Source organism: Quercus suber, unplaced genomic scaffold, assembly GCF_002906115.3.
Source record: "Quercus suber isolate HL8 unplaced genomic scaffold, Cork oak 2.0 scaffold_58, whole genome shotgun sequence".
NCBI classification, from domain to species: Eukaryota; Viridiplantae; Streptophyta; class Magnoliopsida; order Fagales; family Fagaceae; genus Quercus; species Quercus suber.
In genome coordinates this window covers 1,387,987-1,407,910 of record NW_027069523.1, presented here as the reverse complement: position 1 = coordinate 1,407,910, position 19,924 = coordinate 1,387,987, and the positions used below count along the sequence as shown (strand labels likewise).

Below are 19,924 nucleotides of genomic sequence, written 5' to 3'. Positions count from 1 at the left end.
TAATAATTTTATTAATATTTCAAATGAACTTATAGTTTATAGTTTATTCTTTTGCTAGAATTATAGACAAATATTTGATAAGAAAATCACGTACGCAAGATTCATCTCCTGTGTAAGATTCATCTTCATCTTTTAAGTGAGTTCGTGTTGACTTTAACTTAGAAAATCTTCTTTCAGATTCTTAGCTACGAGAAATGATATCATCTTATCATCCTAATAATCATGATGAAATACGAGAAAAGATATCATCTTATCATCCTAATAATCATGATGAAATAAGAAGATATTATTTAAAAAAAGGCCATTGTCAACCTGTTTTCCACCGTGGTGATTACCCTATATCATATTTTTTTGAAAAGCCCCGTTGATTTATATCCAATTGGTATGAAAATAGAAAGTGGTTGGAATATAGTATAGACAGGGATGTAATATTTTGTTTTTATTGCTACCTATTTGGGCAAGATATTGGTAAGCAAGGAGGATGTGACACTTTTGTAACGAAGAGATTTAAACTTTGGAATTAGAAAGAGAAGTTAAATTCTCATGTTGGAGGAGTTAATAGTGCTCATAACCAAGCTATCAAGAAGAGTTAGATCTACTGAAGGAAAAGCAATACATTCAAAGTGTTTTGGTTAAGCAATCAAATCGAGATAAAATTGAATATCGGGTTCAATTAAATGCAATAGTTGATTGCATAAGATTCCTTTTATGCTGGGGATTAGCTTTTCGTGATCACAATGAATCTTAAGGTTCAAGTGATAAATGAAATTTTCTTGAGCTTCTACAATTTTTGGGGGATCACAATGAATCTATCAATGAAGTGTTGCAAAATGCTCCAAAAAATTGCAAGCTTACCCACCATGATATTCAAAAAGACATTGCGAATACAATTGCACGTGAAACATCCAAAGCCATCATCAAGGATCTTGACAATGAGTTCTTTTCAATATTAGTTTATGAGTCACGTGATATCTCAGTGAAAGAACAAATGATCCTCGTTCTTCGTTATGTGAATAAAAAAGGAATTATTATAGAGCAGTTCCTTGGTATTGTACATGTAGCAAGTATCACCGCTTTGTCACTCAAATATGTTATTGAATGTTTACTTTGTGAACATAATTTGAGTTTATCGAAACTACTTGGGCAAGGTTATGACGGGGCTAGTAATATGCAAGGTGATATCAATGATCTCAAAAATTTAATTTTGAAAGAGAATAAGTCTCCTTTTTATGTCCATTGTTTTGCTCATCAACTTCAATTGACACTTGTTGCCATTGCTAAAAATCACATTAACATTGTTGAATTTTTTTATGTGGTTAATAATTTAGTAACTGTTGTTGGAGGCTATTGTAAGAGAGGAGATGCTCTTCGAGATGCAAAATTTGCCAAAATTAAAGAAGATTTAGAAAATGGTGTACGTACAAGTGGGCAAGGTTTGAATCAAGAGACAAATCTTAAATGTCTTGGTGATACATGTTGGGGATCATATTATAAGACTATTCTCAACTTGATTTTGATGTTCTCTTCTGTTGTTGATGTACTTGAGATTATTGAAAAAAATGGCATCTCCGACCAAAAAGTTGAAGCTCGATCTATTATGAGGTCAATTCTATCTTTTGAATTTGTCTTTATTCTATACTTGATGAAAAATATTTTAGGGATCACAAATGAGTTGTCAATAGCATTGCCAAAAAAAAAAAAAATCAAGATATAGTAAATGCTATGGATCTTGTTAAAGTGTCTAAGTAACAATTGCAAGTGATGAGAGATGATGAATGGATATCTTTATTGACTGAAGTGTCTTCATTTTGTACCACACATGATATTCTTATCTTGAATATGGATGAAATATTTGTAGTTAGTGGGAGGCCACGACGCAACACCCAACAAAATACAAATTTACATCATTATTGTGTTGAGCTATTCTACACAGTCATAGATATGCAACTTCAAGAGCTTAACAACCATTTTTTTAGAGGTGAATATTGATTTGCTACTTTGTATGGCTTGCTTGAATCCAAGTAATTCATTTGTGGTTTTTGATAAGGAAAAGTTGATACGTCTAGCAAAGTTCTATCCATCTGATTTTCTTGGGATAAATATCTTGGCACTTGATTCTCAACTTCAAAATTACATTTTTGATATGCGTAACAATGACTTGTTTTTAGAGCTTCAAGGAGTTAGTGAACTGGCTAAAAAGTTAGTGAACAAAGGGAAGCATGAAACTTATCCATTAGTCTATTCGCTTGTGAAGTTAGTTTTGACCTTTCCTGTCGCTATTGCAACAGTAGAAATAAGTTTTTTAGCAATGAAATATATAAAGAATGAACTACGCAATCGAATGGAAGATCAGTGGATGAATGATTGCTTGGTTGTGTATATTGAAAAAGATGTAACTTGTAGCATTGATAATGAGACTATTATGCAACAATTTCAAAATATGAAAATTCGTAGAAGGCAATTGTAAATTTTATGTATTTATGTGTTTTTTTATTGTTGTTGTTGTCAATATATAAAATTTTCTTTTTATTAGATTGTGTAATTTATGCTTGTTGAGGATCGCCCTGGAAAAAATTCATAGAGTCACCACTGATGTGAATGCTCTTAGTGGTTATCATATGCTAATTAAAAGTAGTACATGTAAGTTAACAAATAACAAAGGGTCATTTCCTCAAAAAAAAAATAATAATAATAATAATAACAATGGATCCTGTCAATGGGTGCTCTTAGGGCATTTATTAATGGACAATTTTAGAAAATTTTAATACCACTTTTATAAAGGATATAAAAAACTTAATTAATACAACTTTCAATTGATAATTTTGTGTGTGTGTGTGTGTGTGTGTATAAAAATATATATATATATATATAGAGAGAGACTCTCTCTCTCTCTCTCTCTCTCTCTCTCTCTTTATTTAATACTGTTAAACACACACATACACGTATATTCAATATACAATCATTAGCAATATACACTTTTATAGTGAATATAACCACGTTAACAACTAATTGGGATGGGGGGTATTAATACAATTTACATTTGCTAATGATTATATATTGAAATGCAATATCTTTCTTCATCCTTATTATACGTAAAAAAGAATAAAAAACTGCATGTGAAATTAATAGAGTCAGTGTAAATTTACGTGGTTATTGTAGCAATAATGTATTTTTACATAATTTTGCATTATTTGATGTGAGTGAATTTTGGACATAATTGGCTAAAATATGATACTTCTTTAAAAAAAAAATTATATAAGCATTAATGCGAGTGCTCTAAGACTTCATTACTTAATTAACCACACCACTCACACATGAATATTTCAAGACAAAACAATATATTTCTTAAAAGATTAACAAATTAATAAGAGATATAAAGATAAGAAAGTAGACGTGTGAGACTTATGGAATCACAATCAACAAGAATTTGCAAGTACATTGAGCTTGAAGTATTGAACGTAACAACTACCAATCCAACTCAATCAAAGACAAAAAACAAGCTTAGGGATAAGGTCGTCTCGGTGGGGGCTCACTCCAATGGTTAACTTAGGTTGCGTTTGGCATTGACTTAAGAAACCAGTTTTTTTACTATTTAACTTATTTTTGGTATTATTCGTGGGTCCCATTGCACTTTTTGGTACTATTTATGGTCCCACTGTACTATTTTTGTTACTTTTTAGCTTTATCTACAATAGTTTTAGTAAAAAATTTTCAGTTTTACTTAAATAAGTTGTTTCCAAATGGACTCTTAGAAATGCTTTAATTGAGTCGTGAACCAATTGTCAATCTTCATGGACCATGGATTTTATAATGGGATTTCGCCTTTGCCTTTTCTAGGATCATGACTTAATTCTGGCTTTTCAATGCTAAGAAACATGGTTCCTTGGTTGACAGATGGGATTTCTTTAAGAGATGCACCTTGAACCTTTAAAAATGGATAGGTTTGTGTAGGATCTTAGTGTCGGCATATTTCGTGCCAAATTTTCATGTATTTTTCTTGTTAGTCTAATGTATACATTTGTGGGTTTCATTGTACTTGGTTGGGAGGTTAAGAGCTGAAGTTAAAGCTGTTGCTGTGATAATCTTAGTCAAATATGTCACCTGCAATCTTGCTTGACTCTAGCTCTTCTCTTGGTCAAGCGAGATTGTGAACCTAAGAAAAATTTGTTACACTCACTCTCGGTTGTACCCATCCATTGAGCTCTCTCTTATAACCCTATAATCTCACGAGATTCAACACCAAAAGTTCTCATATTGAAGAGTTAAAGAGCAGCCCTTTTCTCTAGAGTAAAAACCTATTTATTCTCTATACATTCATCCTATTCAATTTCCAAATCTATTGAGAGGAGATTAAAACCTTATACACATAGAAACTTTTAGTGTTCTTTGTTGCTGTCTGGTGCTAGGAACCATTGAAGAAATCCCAAAATCTTGAAGATCGGCCTTAGAGTGGTCAAAGAAACTTGGTCTTGCGATTGAGAAATTGGTGACTAGCAAGGATAAAAGATTGGTGCAATTAGTTGAGAATAGGATCGAGAAGCTCAAATATTTTGTCATTTACATAACTTGGAGGGTTTGTAAGTGAGATGTATTGCAATCATCCTTGTTAGTGAAATTGATTGGTGGCTTAGTGCTATAAGCCCTATAGAGCTTTTTGCCATATTTTAGGCATTTCTCTCCGTGTGAACACTTTCGATGTTCTCATATTTGTGTTGTTAATTGCGATTTTCTATTTTGATTATTTATCCATGCATGTATAAGTTGGCTAATTACATTAACAATTGGGCTTAGTTTTGTATTTAGCTTAAAATTGACATAAGCTGTAACATCAAGGTCTAAATGTGGTATCTCTCAAGGTTAAATCACCATAAATGTCATTGATGGTAGGGGTGGAGCAATTTATGTTAATGGAAGGTCTAATATGGTAGAGGCTCACACAGACTCTTCTTTTCATGAACCTGCATTGACTCATTTAGGAGGCTAACCAAAACTTCACTTCGAGGTCATGGGAATGGCAAGTTTGCCATTAGTTGAGAAGAGGATGACTATGACCAATTAGACCATCCTATTTGAAGCTAAAAGCATTGTTTGGCTAACCTTTCCACAAGGCCAATGTTGGGGGCGCTTTTTTTGTCGCCCATATGATGCTAAGGGAGTCAAGACCGAGACTCGACTTTAGGCTTGGAATATGGCCCAAAGGATATCAGTGAAGTGTAAAAGGCCCATTTTGCTCAAAGTCCAGGTTGCATCTAACAAATATTATAATAACACCCTAAAATACCTCCTGCAAAGATAAGCTAGCACAAAGGATGACCCACCACAATGAGTGCTTAAATAATAGTCCAGCGGTAAATAAGAAAAACGTCTAGCGGCAGATGTTTGGAAAATCAATAAATGTATTTGCATAGTAAAAATTATGCATTTCTTCCATAGTTGGTTAATATAAAAGTGCGCCTGTTATAACAAGTACACAAGAGAAAAAATGGTTTAACAGTGAATATGACAAACCTCCAATGGTAGACGTCTGACAAGTTAATAAGTTTGTTTACATAGTAAAAATCATATGTTTTCCTTATTATTATTAACATAAGGGAAAAATTCCATATTATCCAAAACATTGTGGCTTTCATTATAATAACAATAAACAAGGATTAAAGGCTTTATAATTACAAATAAAAGAGGAAAAAATAGGATGGAATGAAGGAAGAGAGAGATTCCAGCTCAGTGTAGCAAATGTTGAACTAAGATTCTTGGTAAATATATATGTGTAGGGCATGAATGGGGTAGTGTAGGCTATTTTGAGTGAGTGGGCATTTAAGCTTGTGGTGGTGTGATGGAGTTAATGCTGAGGCTAAGGCTTTAATGGATAAAGAGTTGTTTGTGACTGATTAGGATGTACTTATGGGCTGTGAATATGTGAAAAGAGAAGGTGAATGTCTAAACCTAAGTGAGTGTGGGCTAAAGGGAACTTGGGGAAAGCTAAACCATAAGCAAAGTTATAAGAAAATCAGAAATTTCAGAGGGGTTGGTGTGTGTTTTGTGGGTTGGTGTGCTTACCCTTTTATAGTGGTGTTTAGAGAGGTATTAATTAACAAAAGTCCAAAAATGTAGGACTGATCAAAGGAAGAATAGCAAACTTAATTATCCTAGGATTTGGCCATAAATGGAAGATTTGTTTTTGGGGTTGCTTTGCTTCTTTGGGTAATATGATACATGGTGAGTATTTGGGATAATCTTGCATTAAATGCTAAGAATTCTGAGATTGTATTCAGCTAATGGGATTAAAGCAGGTATTAAGGAGGAATCCTAGTGCTGCAACTGAGATTTGGACCTTAGGAAGTAGGATTCAACATCCCAAGCCAGTTGTCAAAGTTTAAGTCCACTTTAGCGGGTTTTGTTGGAGATCCCTTTATGCCTTCTAAACCACATGTTCCCAAATTTTCCACTTTAGGATTCATAGGCTTGGTTCATGAATTAATTACATACTTTTTTTTTTGTAATAAAATAAACTATTTAGTTGAGGATTTCATGAGCTTGGAGGTCTTGGTTATGGCTTCCTTGAGTTGTGAACAAAACTTGGAGAGGAAAGGTATTTATTGTCCATTAGCTTTAGATGTCAGCCTCTGGTACTGTTCACGTTAGAGTTGGCAGTGGGACAGGTGGCCAGCTCTAAATTTGATTTGGGAGCTTAGTTGCTTCTTGAGGTAATCTCCAGCGGAAGGCAATACTGAATGAAGTTCTCCAGCTGGGTTAGTTTGCACACATGGGTTTTTTTGGCTGAGACTTCATGTTGGACTTGGCCATCAGGGCTGAGTACTTTGGTGGGTCTCTGACTTAGTGGCTCTCTCCACTTGGGCCTATCCTTTTGCTTTCTCATTGTGAGTCTTACAAAATGGACAAAACTACCATATATTGCCATGGATTTTTATTCCACATGGGCTTTAGTTGTTAGTAAAAATAATATGAATCCATGAACTTTAATAAATATTTATGATAGGTTTTGGGTATTAATTTCCATGGGCTCTAAATAACAACTTGTATAATTTCTCATAATTTTTGCTATGGATTATTTTTGTAAATGATTTTTTTTTGGGGCTTTTAAATAATGACCTCAAATATTTCTTGAGAATAATATTTACCATGAGTTTTAAATAGAGGTAATATCCATGAGTTTTAAATAAAATATGGTAACAACCACTATAGTGGAATAATGTGATATTCTCATTTTTTTTTTAAATTATAGATATTCATAATAAGGTGAATAATAGATATTAAGAATGTATAAGATAAATAGTGACTATGCGTTCTTATATAAATTCCATAGGCTTGTAATATGGTATAAATAAACAAATGTCATGGATTTAAGATAATCATAACTTTCCATGGGCTTTTATAAGATGATTCTTATGAGTTGAGAATAGATAATTGCTATAAATTCCATGAGCTTGTAATATTATAGTAATAGGTTTAAGAACTTAAAGTATTGTTCATTATTGGACTTTTAAGTAAAATAATTATGATATAGTATTTTGCCAAGTATTAATAACCTTGAGCTTTTGATAAAATAATGCGAAGTAGATAGCTTGAGCTTTTAATAATGTCAACGTAAATTGGGCTTTTGATATTGCCAATGAAAATTGAGTTTTTGATGTTGTCAATGAGAATTGGGCTTGGTTTTTTGATGTTGCCAGTAAGAACTGAGTTTTTGTTGTTGCCAATGAGAATTGAGTTTTTGATGTTGCTAGCAAGAACTGGGCTTTTGATGTTGCCAATGAAAATTAGGCTTTTTGATGTTGTCAGTGAGAACTGGGTTTTTGATAAATAAATTGCCATGGGTTTAAACTATGGACTTTGACTATGGCTTTGAATTTCATGGATAAAATTGTGTTGCCATGGACTTGAATCATGGGCTTTTCAAATATTACTAAGTATAAGTATTCTTGGCCTTTAAATAGAATGGGATGTGTGTATTGAGCTCATAGGGCCGATTTTGGGCTTAACTAAATAATAATAATAAAAAAATTTGTTAAGATATGAGTTTTTTGTGATAGTTTATATCATGACTCAATTTAGATAATAAAATATGAAATATTTGTGGTTAACATAATAATAGGGCAACAAATATTTTGTAAAAGCCCAATAACTTCTTAGTGGTGTTTGAAATTAAATAGGTGATACTTAAATAATATTAGATGTAAAAAAAAATGTACCATAATAACCAACAACCAAAACCACAGCTCAAGATCCTCGCTTGGCCTAAATCTAAGGTCATTATTTCCCATTCACCTACTATGTTCTGCTCTGATCCCTCCAAATAATAGTTCATAATATTTTGTATTAATCTTTTTAGACCAAAGCTTGTTAGAAGTTTGAACTTGTAGGACAATTTGACTTTACTAATGTTAGAGATATCAAACCCAAATCGTTAAGGCTCAAACTCAATCCTATTTGGTGTGCAAGTAAAGAATTATACTTATACTACAAGTAGGATTAGGCTTGGTAGGAGATAGAGAGTGAAAGCATAAAGGGAACACAATAGAGAATAAGGGGATTTGTAGTTCGGCTTAACAGTCTATGTTCATGGAAGGAAATTCCTAAAGGCTACATTTATATTGTATGCTTAAATCATGCATTACAATAAACCCAAGATGAGTAATTTATAGGAGGCTAAACCCTCCTTAGACTAATCATATATTAACTATAGTTAATATACTTATAGTACACATATAATTCTTTGCTTGGCCGCCAAGTAAGATTGGGCTACTTACAAGTTAGAAGATAACTTAATCCTACTACAATAGTGTTAGTCTACAGTTACTTTGCCCATAAATATTCTGTATTATACAGCTTTACATACACACCTCAATTCAAATTCGCTTTCTTTTCACATGTTGACTTTTCATTTCAAACTCTACAGTGTATTGATATATTTGGATGTTCGAGAGTAACTACTTGGGATTGCTACAATCAGTCGTGGGACCGCATTTGATTCCATATGGTGCGAGGCAGAGGATGGACTGCCATAAAGTCGCTGCACTAATCCTTCTTGTATTTTTCCCACCACGCCACCACTCTGAAGTTGACATGACCGGATGACCCCCATTCATTACCATGTTGAAAGTTCATGAAATAATTCTTGTAAAATTCCAGGTTCACAGTCCTTTGTAAAATTTTTTAAAAAGAATCCACAGAAGTTTCTAGTTCTACACACGTTCTTGTACGAGCACCAGAGCATGATGGTGAATGAAATTTCCTCAACTGTCTAACACGGTATCAAGAATAATTAGAAGTAATGATAGGGATACAAAAATGTTATCAAATTTTGTTCACAACAGTCAGATTTTTTATAAGAACAAATTACAACATGTCACCTCAATAATTAAGAAAAAGTATACTAACATGTTTGAGCTTATATCCTGTTTCATACCAAGTCTTTAGATTTTTAATTTTGTCAATTGAATTCTCAAACTTATGAAATTGTATCAATTTGAAACGCACTTTCGTTTTTGTTATTCATTCATGTTATTCTGAATAATAATGAAGAATAGAAAAACAAAAAATTCTTGATAAAACTTTGAGTTTCACTTGGTAAATCAACATTGATTTCATAGTGATCACATTTTCAGTATAAGCAAAACTTTTGTTCTTTAAGCAGAGCTTCCTCTCTCTAATCTTTCTATTATATGACTAACAAATTAATTTATAAATAAATCCTAGGTAAAATTTAGGGTTTAATTAATGATTTTTACTACCAAGAATAATAAAATAAGTAATGGAGATAGACAGACTTCTTTTGAGAAGAAGATAGACATAGACTTTAAATCAAAATCAATGATTTCATAAATCTAGATATTTAATTAAAAAATAAAAATTTAAGACTAATAAAAACTCTATTTTCCTTTTTATGTAAAATACTAAAATGAGAAATTTTGGATCCTTACAATATTCATTGAATAATTATTAGACCTTCCCCTTTTATTTTCGAATTGACATTCGTGTGACCCAGCCACCATGTCCCACCATGAAAGCTTTGGACATAGATTCTAACATGTGGAAAGTTGTTAGACAATGTGGATTGATTGCTGAAGCTATATCGGCTCAAGGACAACACACAATTATAAACTCATAGACTACTTTGGAAGAAAAGCCAAGATGTGACTTGACGAAACTGGCAAATCAACAGAGTTTAACAGAAAGACCATTTCGTTCTTCTGGCCTGCCTTTCCACATGGTCTCTTTAACTCAGATTCACAACTCACAAGCATCAAATTAAGAAGTCGGTGTGGATCAGAGAATATAGCAGCAAAAGCAACAAATTGAATAAAAACACTTTAGCATTCAACAAAAAAAGAAAAACACTTGAAGGCAATAGAAACTATGGCACCATACCAACCTCTAGGGATGGAACTAGAATTTCATTTTAGTAAGGACCAAGATAAAATAATAATAATAATAAATAAATAAATAAATCACCATTTAAGAATGAGATTTATACAAAGAATCAAGACTAAATTTATGTGCTTTCTCAAAATATATATATATATATATACACACACACATATAAAAAATATAGTGTCTATTCAATGTTAAAAAAAAATATAAATAAAATAAAATAAAAGGCAGTAATTATTTCTTAACACACCTCAACTTAATTATCTATAAAAACATAACTCGACATTCTTTTAAATTATAAAATTTATCTATGATTGATTATGTACTAAATTTCCTAGCAATTTTCATTAACTTAAAAGCTAGGTGATGCCTAAGTCAATATAAACGAAATTCATGTTATCTGAAAGTTTTGCGTTTAGACATTAATATGAATTGCTATTGATTTTTTAACCAATTTTAAATTAACCAAATGATTAATTAATCAAATTTTAATTTGCACGTATCATGGATAAAAACATCAATAACTAAAACTCAACACACACACACACACACAAAGACAATATGTGTTTACAAAGAGAAATTCGAAAGGGACAAAAACTCTCAAGCTTAGCCTAGTTAATGGAATCCATTATGAAGATAATTGCAATACATAACGACTTACAAAACTTCCAATTATACAAAGACAATATACATGTACTCGAGCCTTCAGTTCTTGCTAGCAACAAACATCACATCACCAATCATTTCTCTTTACAGACTCCAAACACAAGTTGAGATGCGGACTACCAATCCGCTATCTTGGACACTTCAAGGCCATGTGAAGATTTGATTGAAGGTCTCTATGGTTTCCAACAACTCACGAACACTCAAGATTGCACAAGGTGTTGGGATGATAATCTTATCTCAAAGATATTCAATGGGAAGAGGGTAGGAATTCTCATATCTAGTTTTTCTTTGCTTTGTGGCCGTCTTCCTTCCTCTTCTTCTGATTTGGGTTACAAACCATATTTATATATGTGTCGGGTTTTATGGTTAGGTGGCTACAAAGAGCCCATGGAAAGTCCAGGTCGGTGGCTTTCCACAATAGGTTTGCTTCACCAAGATGACTAGTGAGGGATGAACAAGCTGATTTATCTGAAACTCACTCGATTGATTAGAAACTCGCTTAACCGAAAATCTCCAGGATTGCACATCGAATAGAAATTTATGTCATCTTGCAATTATACACCGAACACAATTACAACTGAAATAAATTGAATACAAAGAAATTTTGCACATACAATTGAAACTTTTGACACGAAATGTGCTAGCACAAAAATGACCCTAGCATTATCAATTTCCATCTAGCACTTAATCCAAACACAAAAAGTTATAAAAATAAAATAAGCTTTAAAAAAAATGATGAATTGATAACTATGACGATTCAAGAAAAATATGATTTTGAAAAGGAAAAAAAAAAGAAAAGAAGATGAAGCAAAAGCAGAACAATTTAACATGAAAAAAAATTGAGGTTTCAATTCGACTCTATCATAATACTCAATATTATGTTTATTTCACCAAAACTACAAAGAAAAAAAAAGATTTTTAGAGTATAATTTGTTTCTCCTTTTAAAAAAAAATTTATATCAATACCCAAACGTGTAGATATAGTTAGCCTCAACTATGTTAATGTTTTTAATTTGATTCTTGTAATTGAAAATACTAATATAACTAGGAAGAAATGAAATAAAGGAAAAAAAGGATATATTTTATGAACACAAAGTTTAAACATTTTGTAGTTAAGAAAATAAAATCTTTATTCTTTAATAAGGCTGTTCCCATTTTTTTTTTTCATACTTAATTCCAAAAAGAGATTTTGGACTTTGGAGGGATGGGAGCACCTCAAGATACATGTAACACTTCTTGAGATGGTTGTCATCTTCAATTAAGTATCACGACTTAAGTTTAGGTATTTCTTAACTTAAAAAAAAAAAAAAAAAGTACTAATGGACAAAGTTTAACTATAAAATTGTTTGTAATCTAAAACTAAAATCTTACTCAATAAAATAAATATTACTACATATTTTGAAAATCTAACTGTAAAATTTCATGTCCTTTACCCTCTTGTTACACATGTCAAATTTTGTATCAATCAAATATTATTTACTATATGATCTACAAGTTTATATTTTATGCATAATTTTAAACTACAAAAACTTGCAATTTAGCAGTGGGAACTTTGTATGAGCGTAACCACTCCTTGTTCTCTCTTTTCTAGTTTATGAATTCCATCTTTTTAACAAAAAAAAAAAAACTTGCAATTTAAAATATTTATTGATGATATAGTTATTGATCTTTAATTTTCTAGAAATTTTACAAGCATGGAGAATATAAGAAGAAAATGTCATTTAATGGTAGATTTATCAAAATTATTATCTAATAAAAAGATATTGAATAAGATTGTAACCTAAGACTACAAACAATTTTGTAACTAAATTTTGTCCAAAAATAATTTAGGAGGGGGCCGTAGGTGTGTATCAGTTGGTCAGATTTTGGATCTTTTTGGGCTAAATTAATTCATGAAAGGAAACAATGAATATTTGTAAGTCTAAACTTTTAATTTTAACTTTATATATTATTACAACATATATATATATATATCATATCATATACTAAAAATTTATTATATTCAAACTAAAAATTTATTATTAACAATTTCTAAACTTAAATCTCACACAACCCATGTTTTTATTTCTGTTTTTAGTTTTTTTTTTTTTTCCTAAAGTATAATAAAATTTGGGTTTAGAAGTCGTGGTTGGGCTAAGTGGCTAAGAAATAAGATTTAATAATAACTTAAAACAAATTTAAATTCTATTTAAATTAAAAGTCTATTATTAAAATTTTCTAAACTTAAATCCTACACAACAAATGTTTTTGTTTTTGTTTTTTGTTTTTTTTCTTTAAGTATAATAAAAGTTGGACTTAAAAGCAACTATGGTTTGTGCCAAGTGGCTACTCTTGGGTATTATGCTAAGTGAATTTGCGTGTAGGGTATTATGCTAAATGAAGTTTACTATAAAGAAGCAAAATAATAGACACCCATTTAAATTCTTGGTTCTATTATGTAAGTTTTTTTTTTTTAAAATTTTATTTTTATATTCTCAATTTTGAACTTTTTTGTGTATGTTTGATTTTTGGTTTTAGTAATTGTATTTAATTTGTGAGTGTGTTGATTTTTTCAATTAGACTATCACTAGGAAAAAATCAATAATGAGGAACTATTTTACTTATTATTGTTTCTGCTGACTATGGCATAAATTAAACATAACCCAAATAGGAATGATCAAACTCATTCCATGTCTCATATTAAGAAATTAACACAAAACACAAAGAGCATTTAAAATATAAAAATAGATAAACACTTATAAAGTCTAAACTCTAAACAATTAGAACTTAAAGTAATTTTTTTATTAAATTATTTACTAATTTTATAATTTATTATTACTATTTATTTAATAATTTAGTTTTAATTATTTTGAAATTTTGAGCTTATGTCAAGCCGTGCATCACACATGAATAATACTTGTATATATATATATATAGAGAGAGAGAGAGAGAGAGAGAGAGAGAGAGAGAGAGAGAGAGAGAGAGAGAGAGAGAGAGAGAGAGAGAGAGAGAGAGAGAGAGAGAGAGAGAGAGAGAGAGAGAGAGAGAGTTAAAAAAACAAGTGGGGATGAGGGATGGCCCTTTGGTTTAAATGTGGCTCCATCTCTGCCTACCTCGTCAATATCTTCCACTAAAATTTCAAGAACTAATGAGAATATGTAAATTCAAATTTTTTTTTAAAAGTGGCACAAATTATACGTAAATATGTATAAATGGAAACAATGCAGACCTCTTGATTATGCCAAATTATATCCTCTCTATTTCAACTCTCCCTTTCACAATTAAGGTTTTTTTTTACTCATATTTAATAATATATATTATCACATCATTTAAAATTTTAAAATGGTTTGACATCATATAAAAATTTATATTTATAGAATCTAATATAAAACATGAGAGGTGAATTTTAAGTGGAAATGATCATTTTTCCAAATTATACAAGCAATAATATGATTCTTGTTAATTATTTTTTTGTGGAGCTAGTGTCAAAGACTTCCACCATGGACATCCTTTGCCAAACCAAAGTGCATGATCTTTTTCCTTCTTTTTTTTTTTTTTTTTTTTGGGGGGGGGGTGGTCTCCTCTTTTATATGACTGGATTTTATTGAACCAAAACAGCAAGGAATGCAAACTACAGAAAACCAAAAACACCGACCACGCTAAAAAATCTAAAACACTAGGACACAACAATAGAACAAATAAGTTTCTCAAAAAAAAAAAAAACTATAGAACAAATAAAGAAAGATAAGTCAAAACCCCCAACTACAAACAAAATATTGCGACTACTTGAGCAACACATCTAAAGGGAATCTCCAATGATCTTGCTTTCAATACCTAAAACAAAATGATTATAAGAATCTTTCAGGACATTAATATGTTTAATTAAGCATTGATCTGAATAATTAGAATTTTCTTAATTCCAACTTCAGAAAGTATTGCAATTCCAAAAGGCTATTTGCCTTAATGAAACCTAAGTGTTAATGATTAATTGCACCAAAAAGACAGAAAGTGTTAAAGAAACTGAAAGATAACTAATAATTAAGATATGGGCATAAAGCTGCTTGTAGTGCAATTACACCTTCTCATTTTTTTTTGTCCAGTGATCTTGAAAATCTCCTTATAAACCTTATGCATTATTTGGGTACTAAAATATAGAACATGCAAATGATTACAAAGATCCTCTGAATCACTTCGTAGATTATTGTTTCATTTTTGGGTTGCAAAGCGTGGAGATAGTATACAACTTATTGTCCTACCCCCTCAAAAAAAAAAAAAAAAAAACTTATTGTCCTAAATAAGAAAGACTCAAAATCATTGTCAGCTTTTTATTTTGTACCTAAAATTAACTGGAAAATAAAAATAAATTAAATATTCATCCCCACCTCCTCGATCACTTTCTCCAGAAAAAAGTAATAGTAAAATACTAACTAACTTGCCAGTTATAAGAAGCGTAGTTTCGTGGCAGCTAGCCCATTCAAGAAAGATTCATATCTTTGAAAATATTTTCTTTCCCATCTAAGATCTGGTAACCAGTTACTTTTCTTCTTTTAGCTAGCCAGCCAAGTAAAACATGGCTTACAACAAAGAGAAGAAAATTCTCATAAGGGAATTCAATGAAGATAGAGATATTGAAGTGGTAGGGAAGCTTGAGAGAAACTGTGAGATAGGGTCTAAAAAGGGGGTCTCCATTTTCACTTACATGATTGGTCATGACCCTTTATGTAGGATTAGGCTCTATCCCCTTCATGTCATGCTGGTGGGTGTGACTTTTTCTCTTATATATCTTTGTCAAATCCCAAACATTTAAATATATCATATATAATATTTTACACATTAACTCTTTCTTATCTCACTTTCAAGGCCAAATCCAAACATTGAACCATATCATATATTATATATATAACATTTATACATTACATCCTTTCTTATCTCACATTCAATTATTATTTTTCTAAAAGATGTCTCCATTTCTTGGCACTACTTTTTCTATAGGAATCCTTTTGTCCCTCTAAGACAATATTATAGAGGTAGACTGCTAATTAATGTATATTTGTTGAAACGGCCTACAGGTAGCTGAGCTGCTTGAAAATGGGGAGCTTGTTGGAGTGGTTCGAGGTTGCATTAGGGATATGGGGACTGGTTTTGGGGAAGCACAAATGAAGATGGGTTGCATACTAGGCCTTCGAGTCTCTCCTTCACACCGGTAATATATAGTATTCACTTTCAAGGATATTGTTCTAGACTAAATAAGCAGTGCTTTTGATGATTGTAATTAATAACATACTAAATATTATATGCTATAGGACTTGAATAATGCAATATGCATGATTTTCATCATGGAAAAATAGGCAGCAGATCATTAGAAAGCAAAATGATGCGAACAGAAGGCTAGCTGCAGTTACAGATATATATATATATATATGTACATATCTCTTGCTTCAATCATTTCTCATATCATGAGTTATAAAAGGAGTACAAAATAGTAGAAATGATACTTTATTTTTAAGGATTTTACTAACATGTGTCTTAAGGACACACAATAGTATACTATTTTTGGAAAAAGTTTTATTGAAAATTGAAAAAGTTTTGACAGTTTTTTTAATTCTAGATAAAAATTTTTCAAATACGAATTTGTTAATGTGTGTACTTAGGGCACACATTAACCGGATCCTATTTTAAATTGGTGTTTACTGGTTATTGTAATACTGGTGACTTTTAAATCAAATGATATACTTATCCACCTGTCATAAATATATACAGTGCAATAGATGAGTGTTGGTATAATGGGGGATGATCATATCCCATAACAATTATGCACCCCTCATACTAGATTTCTTATTTTGTTCTTCTACAAAGTCACGATAACTTTCCTTGTAGTTTGTTTGTTTGTTTGTTTTTTTTTTTTTTTTAAATAAATTTTTTAAATGAATAAATATGACTATTCCAAAGAGTAAGAGATCTATATTTGTCCTTTTACAAACCTTTAAGTACGTGCAACCCTTACTGAATGGGTAAAGAGTGTCTATAAATAGACTTCAAATTATGAGTCCATTTCATCATTGTTCCTCTCAGTTTTTAGAGAAACTCTATTAAAATGATCTCCACCCTTCACTAGGACCAATAGTATATAGGTGCGTGAGTTAATTATTTACTGATAAAAAAAAAATCTTGTTGACGAACACTAATTTTTATATGTTTGGTCTCATGAAGACGGATGGGAATCGGATTGAAACTTGTCAACTCCGTTGAAGAATGGCTGCTGAGAAATGGAGCTGTGTACACATTCTTTGCCACTGAGAAGAACAATACTGCCTCTATAAACCTCTTCACTCTCAAATGCAATTACATCAACCTTAGCTCATTAGTCATTTTTGCACAACCAGTTTGTTCTCCTGCACAGATTCTGTCCCAAGATATAAAGATAGAGAAGTTGCTCATAGACCAGGCAATTTCCTTGTACAAAAAGAGGCTAGGTGACAAAGAGGTATATCCAACTGATATTGAAGCAATTTTGAAGGAAAAGCTTAGTCTTGGCACATGGGTATGCTACTTTAACAAAGAGGGTTGGATTAACTTACACAGCAAGGAAAAGAATGAAGACATTACTAAAACCTCAAGCTCTTGGGTAGTTTTTAGCATATGGAATACTTGTGAAGCTTACAAGCTTCAAATAAGAAAGTCACATCCACTAAGGTCTTTTCATGAAACTCTAAGCCATGCAAGAGAGAGATTTTCCCTTTGCCTTAAAAGGCCAAATAGTGACACTTTGCCAAAATCCATTGGCTTTCTTTTTCTTTATGGGCTTCTTGGAGAGGGAGAGAAGCTTGGGGAGCTCATGAAATTTGTATGGAGTTTTGCATCGAAAGTATGTCAAAAGGTGAAGGATTGTAAAGTAATTGTAACTGAGCTAGGGGTCACGGATCCTCTCATAAAGCATGTACCCCAAGAAACCTCTATGTCACGTATCAATGATCTTTGGTATGCCAAAAAAATGATGTTCCAAGATGACATGGTGGGAGTAATGCTGCCCAAGGAGCCACTAGGGAATGTATTTGTTGATCCAAGAGATTTCTAGGCCTATTCAGCACTCTAGCTAGTGCTCATGTGCCACACACAAAGCCATGAAGTTGATCAGTACCATTGTTAATTAGGAAATATTGCATGCCCCATATCATGCATTTGATCAATGATCTCTGGTTGTTGAAGAAGATGAAAGTCCCGATGAAGAAATGAAGACAGATGAATCAATGGACCAGCATGGGAATTATGGGTTTAGCGATACAATGAAACCCTAGAGATAAACGAACATCATTCTTTGTTAATGAAAAATGTAACCTTCCACGGTCAGTATACCTTATCTGGTGCACCTTTAATTTTAGTGTTTCTGCATGCTGTAAGTAAATGTGTTTTTTTTTTTTTTTTTAATGAAAGTGCCAATGTTAATGAAAAATGAAAAATGTTTAAATATTTATTTGATAGTGGCCATTTCACTTAAAATGCAGATAGTCAATTTCAAGGTTAATTAAGAGTTTATTATGAGTATATACAAAATCACGTTATTTACAATTATTAATAATAAAGAGTTGTTTACATATTTAGATTTATAATATTTAATCAAAATAATGAAATAGATCCATTTCAAATGAGGATGAACATTTTTTCTTAAAAGTGTCTATGTAAAATATTTTACCCTTGACAAGCTTGTCTTGATAAATGTGCATTTTGTTTCATGTATCTAACACAAATTTCACATTTGTTTATTCATATTCTAAGTGCAAAGTAAGGAGTGATTCAAATCTAAAGCAATTAAGTCACTTTCAAGTTATTGAAAAATAGTCAATTGATATAATAAAATACAGTGGAATTACATTCTTTTTTTTTTCCATCCTTGTGCAAATTCAATGGGTATTCCAGATAAAATAGCCAAGCAAAATAATCATCACAAATAGAAAATTCAACAACCTATAATCAAAATACCTAACTTAAATAGAAAACCCTCCAATGAGAAGAAAAAATCACAAGTCCAATCAAATAAAATCCTCAACTACAAAAACCCCCCCTCCCCCCCCCCCCCCCCCCAAAAAAACACACACACACACACACACACACACACACACAATATATATATATATACACACACACACAATAAATAGTAAATGAAGGCTCCATTGGGTTGAAATGATAGAAAATGTTTTAGTTTTCTCTCATGTGTGTTTGGTACAAAAGATAGAAAAGTAAAAGAAAGAAAATGTGATTTGAATAAATTTATTATTATACTATATTATTACATTAGGAGATTATATATAATAAAAAAAACTATAAATAAGAGAGACAAAATAATAAATTCTATTTAAAAATAACTTTCTCTCCATCTTTTCCTCCCAATTTGGTAACATGATTTTTTATGGATTTGGGTAGAAAACTTCACCCACCCCATTTTCCATTCTCCATCTTTTCCCACCTTAGCAACGTGAGACAAAGTTCATGGAACCCTTCAAAGGATTTTCATTTTTGTTTTCTTTTATTAAGTAAAGGAGAAAAAAAGATGTAAATGAAAGCCTATAAGGTGTAAGTCCCAAACCTACCTTTAAAAGAGTACCTACATCCAACTCCTTCTCTAGCAATGTGAAAGGAAAACAAAATACGAAATCACAAATAAAATGGGTTAGAAAGAAAGACATCTCAAGGATCGTTACTAGGACCGTGTGCATATCTAAAATTACAATAATGGGCTTAGGCTTTTAATGTATTCTCAAATTCCATAACTACCCCCAATAATTGTCACAACACCTGTCTCATGGGCTTGTCCGCCCTTGACCTCCCAGCATAAGATCAAATTAGTGAATTAAACAAGTCTCATTCTATCATGAGCGTGTGTGGGTTGTGA

The 19,924-nt window shown here is 31.5% G+C and overlaps 1 protein-coding gene across 1 annotated transcript; it reads left to right on the top strand.

The window, feature by feature from the left end:
- Positions 1-15,607: 15,607 nt before the first annotated feature.
- LOC111988997 (probable N-acetyltransferase HLS1-like) lies at positions 15,608-18,112 on the top strand. Its single transcript, XM_024020795.1, has 3 exons — positions 15,608-15,793; positions 16,107-16,240; positions 17,248-18,112. The coding sequence occupies exons 1-3, from the start codon at positions 15,608-15,610 to the stop codon at positions 18,110-18,112; spliced, it is 1,185 nt and encodes a 394-aa protein (XP_023876563.1).
- The last annotated feature ends 1,812 nt before the right edge of the window (positions 18,113-19,924 follow it).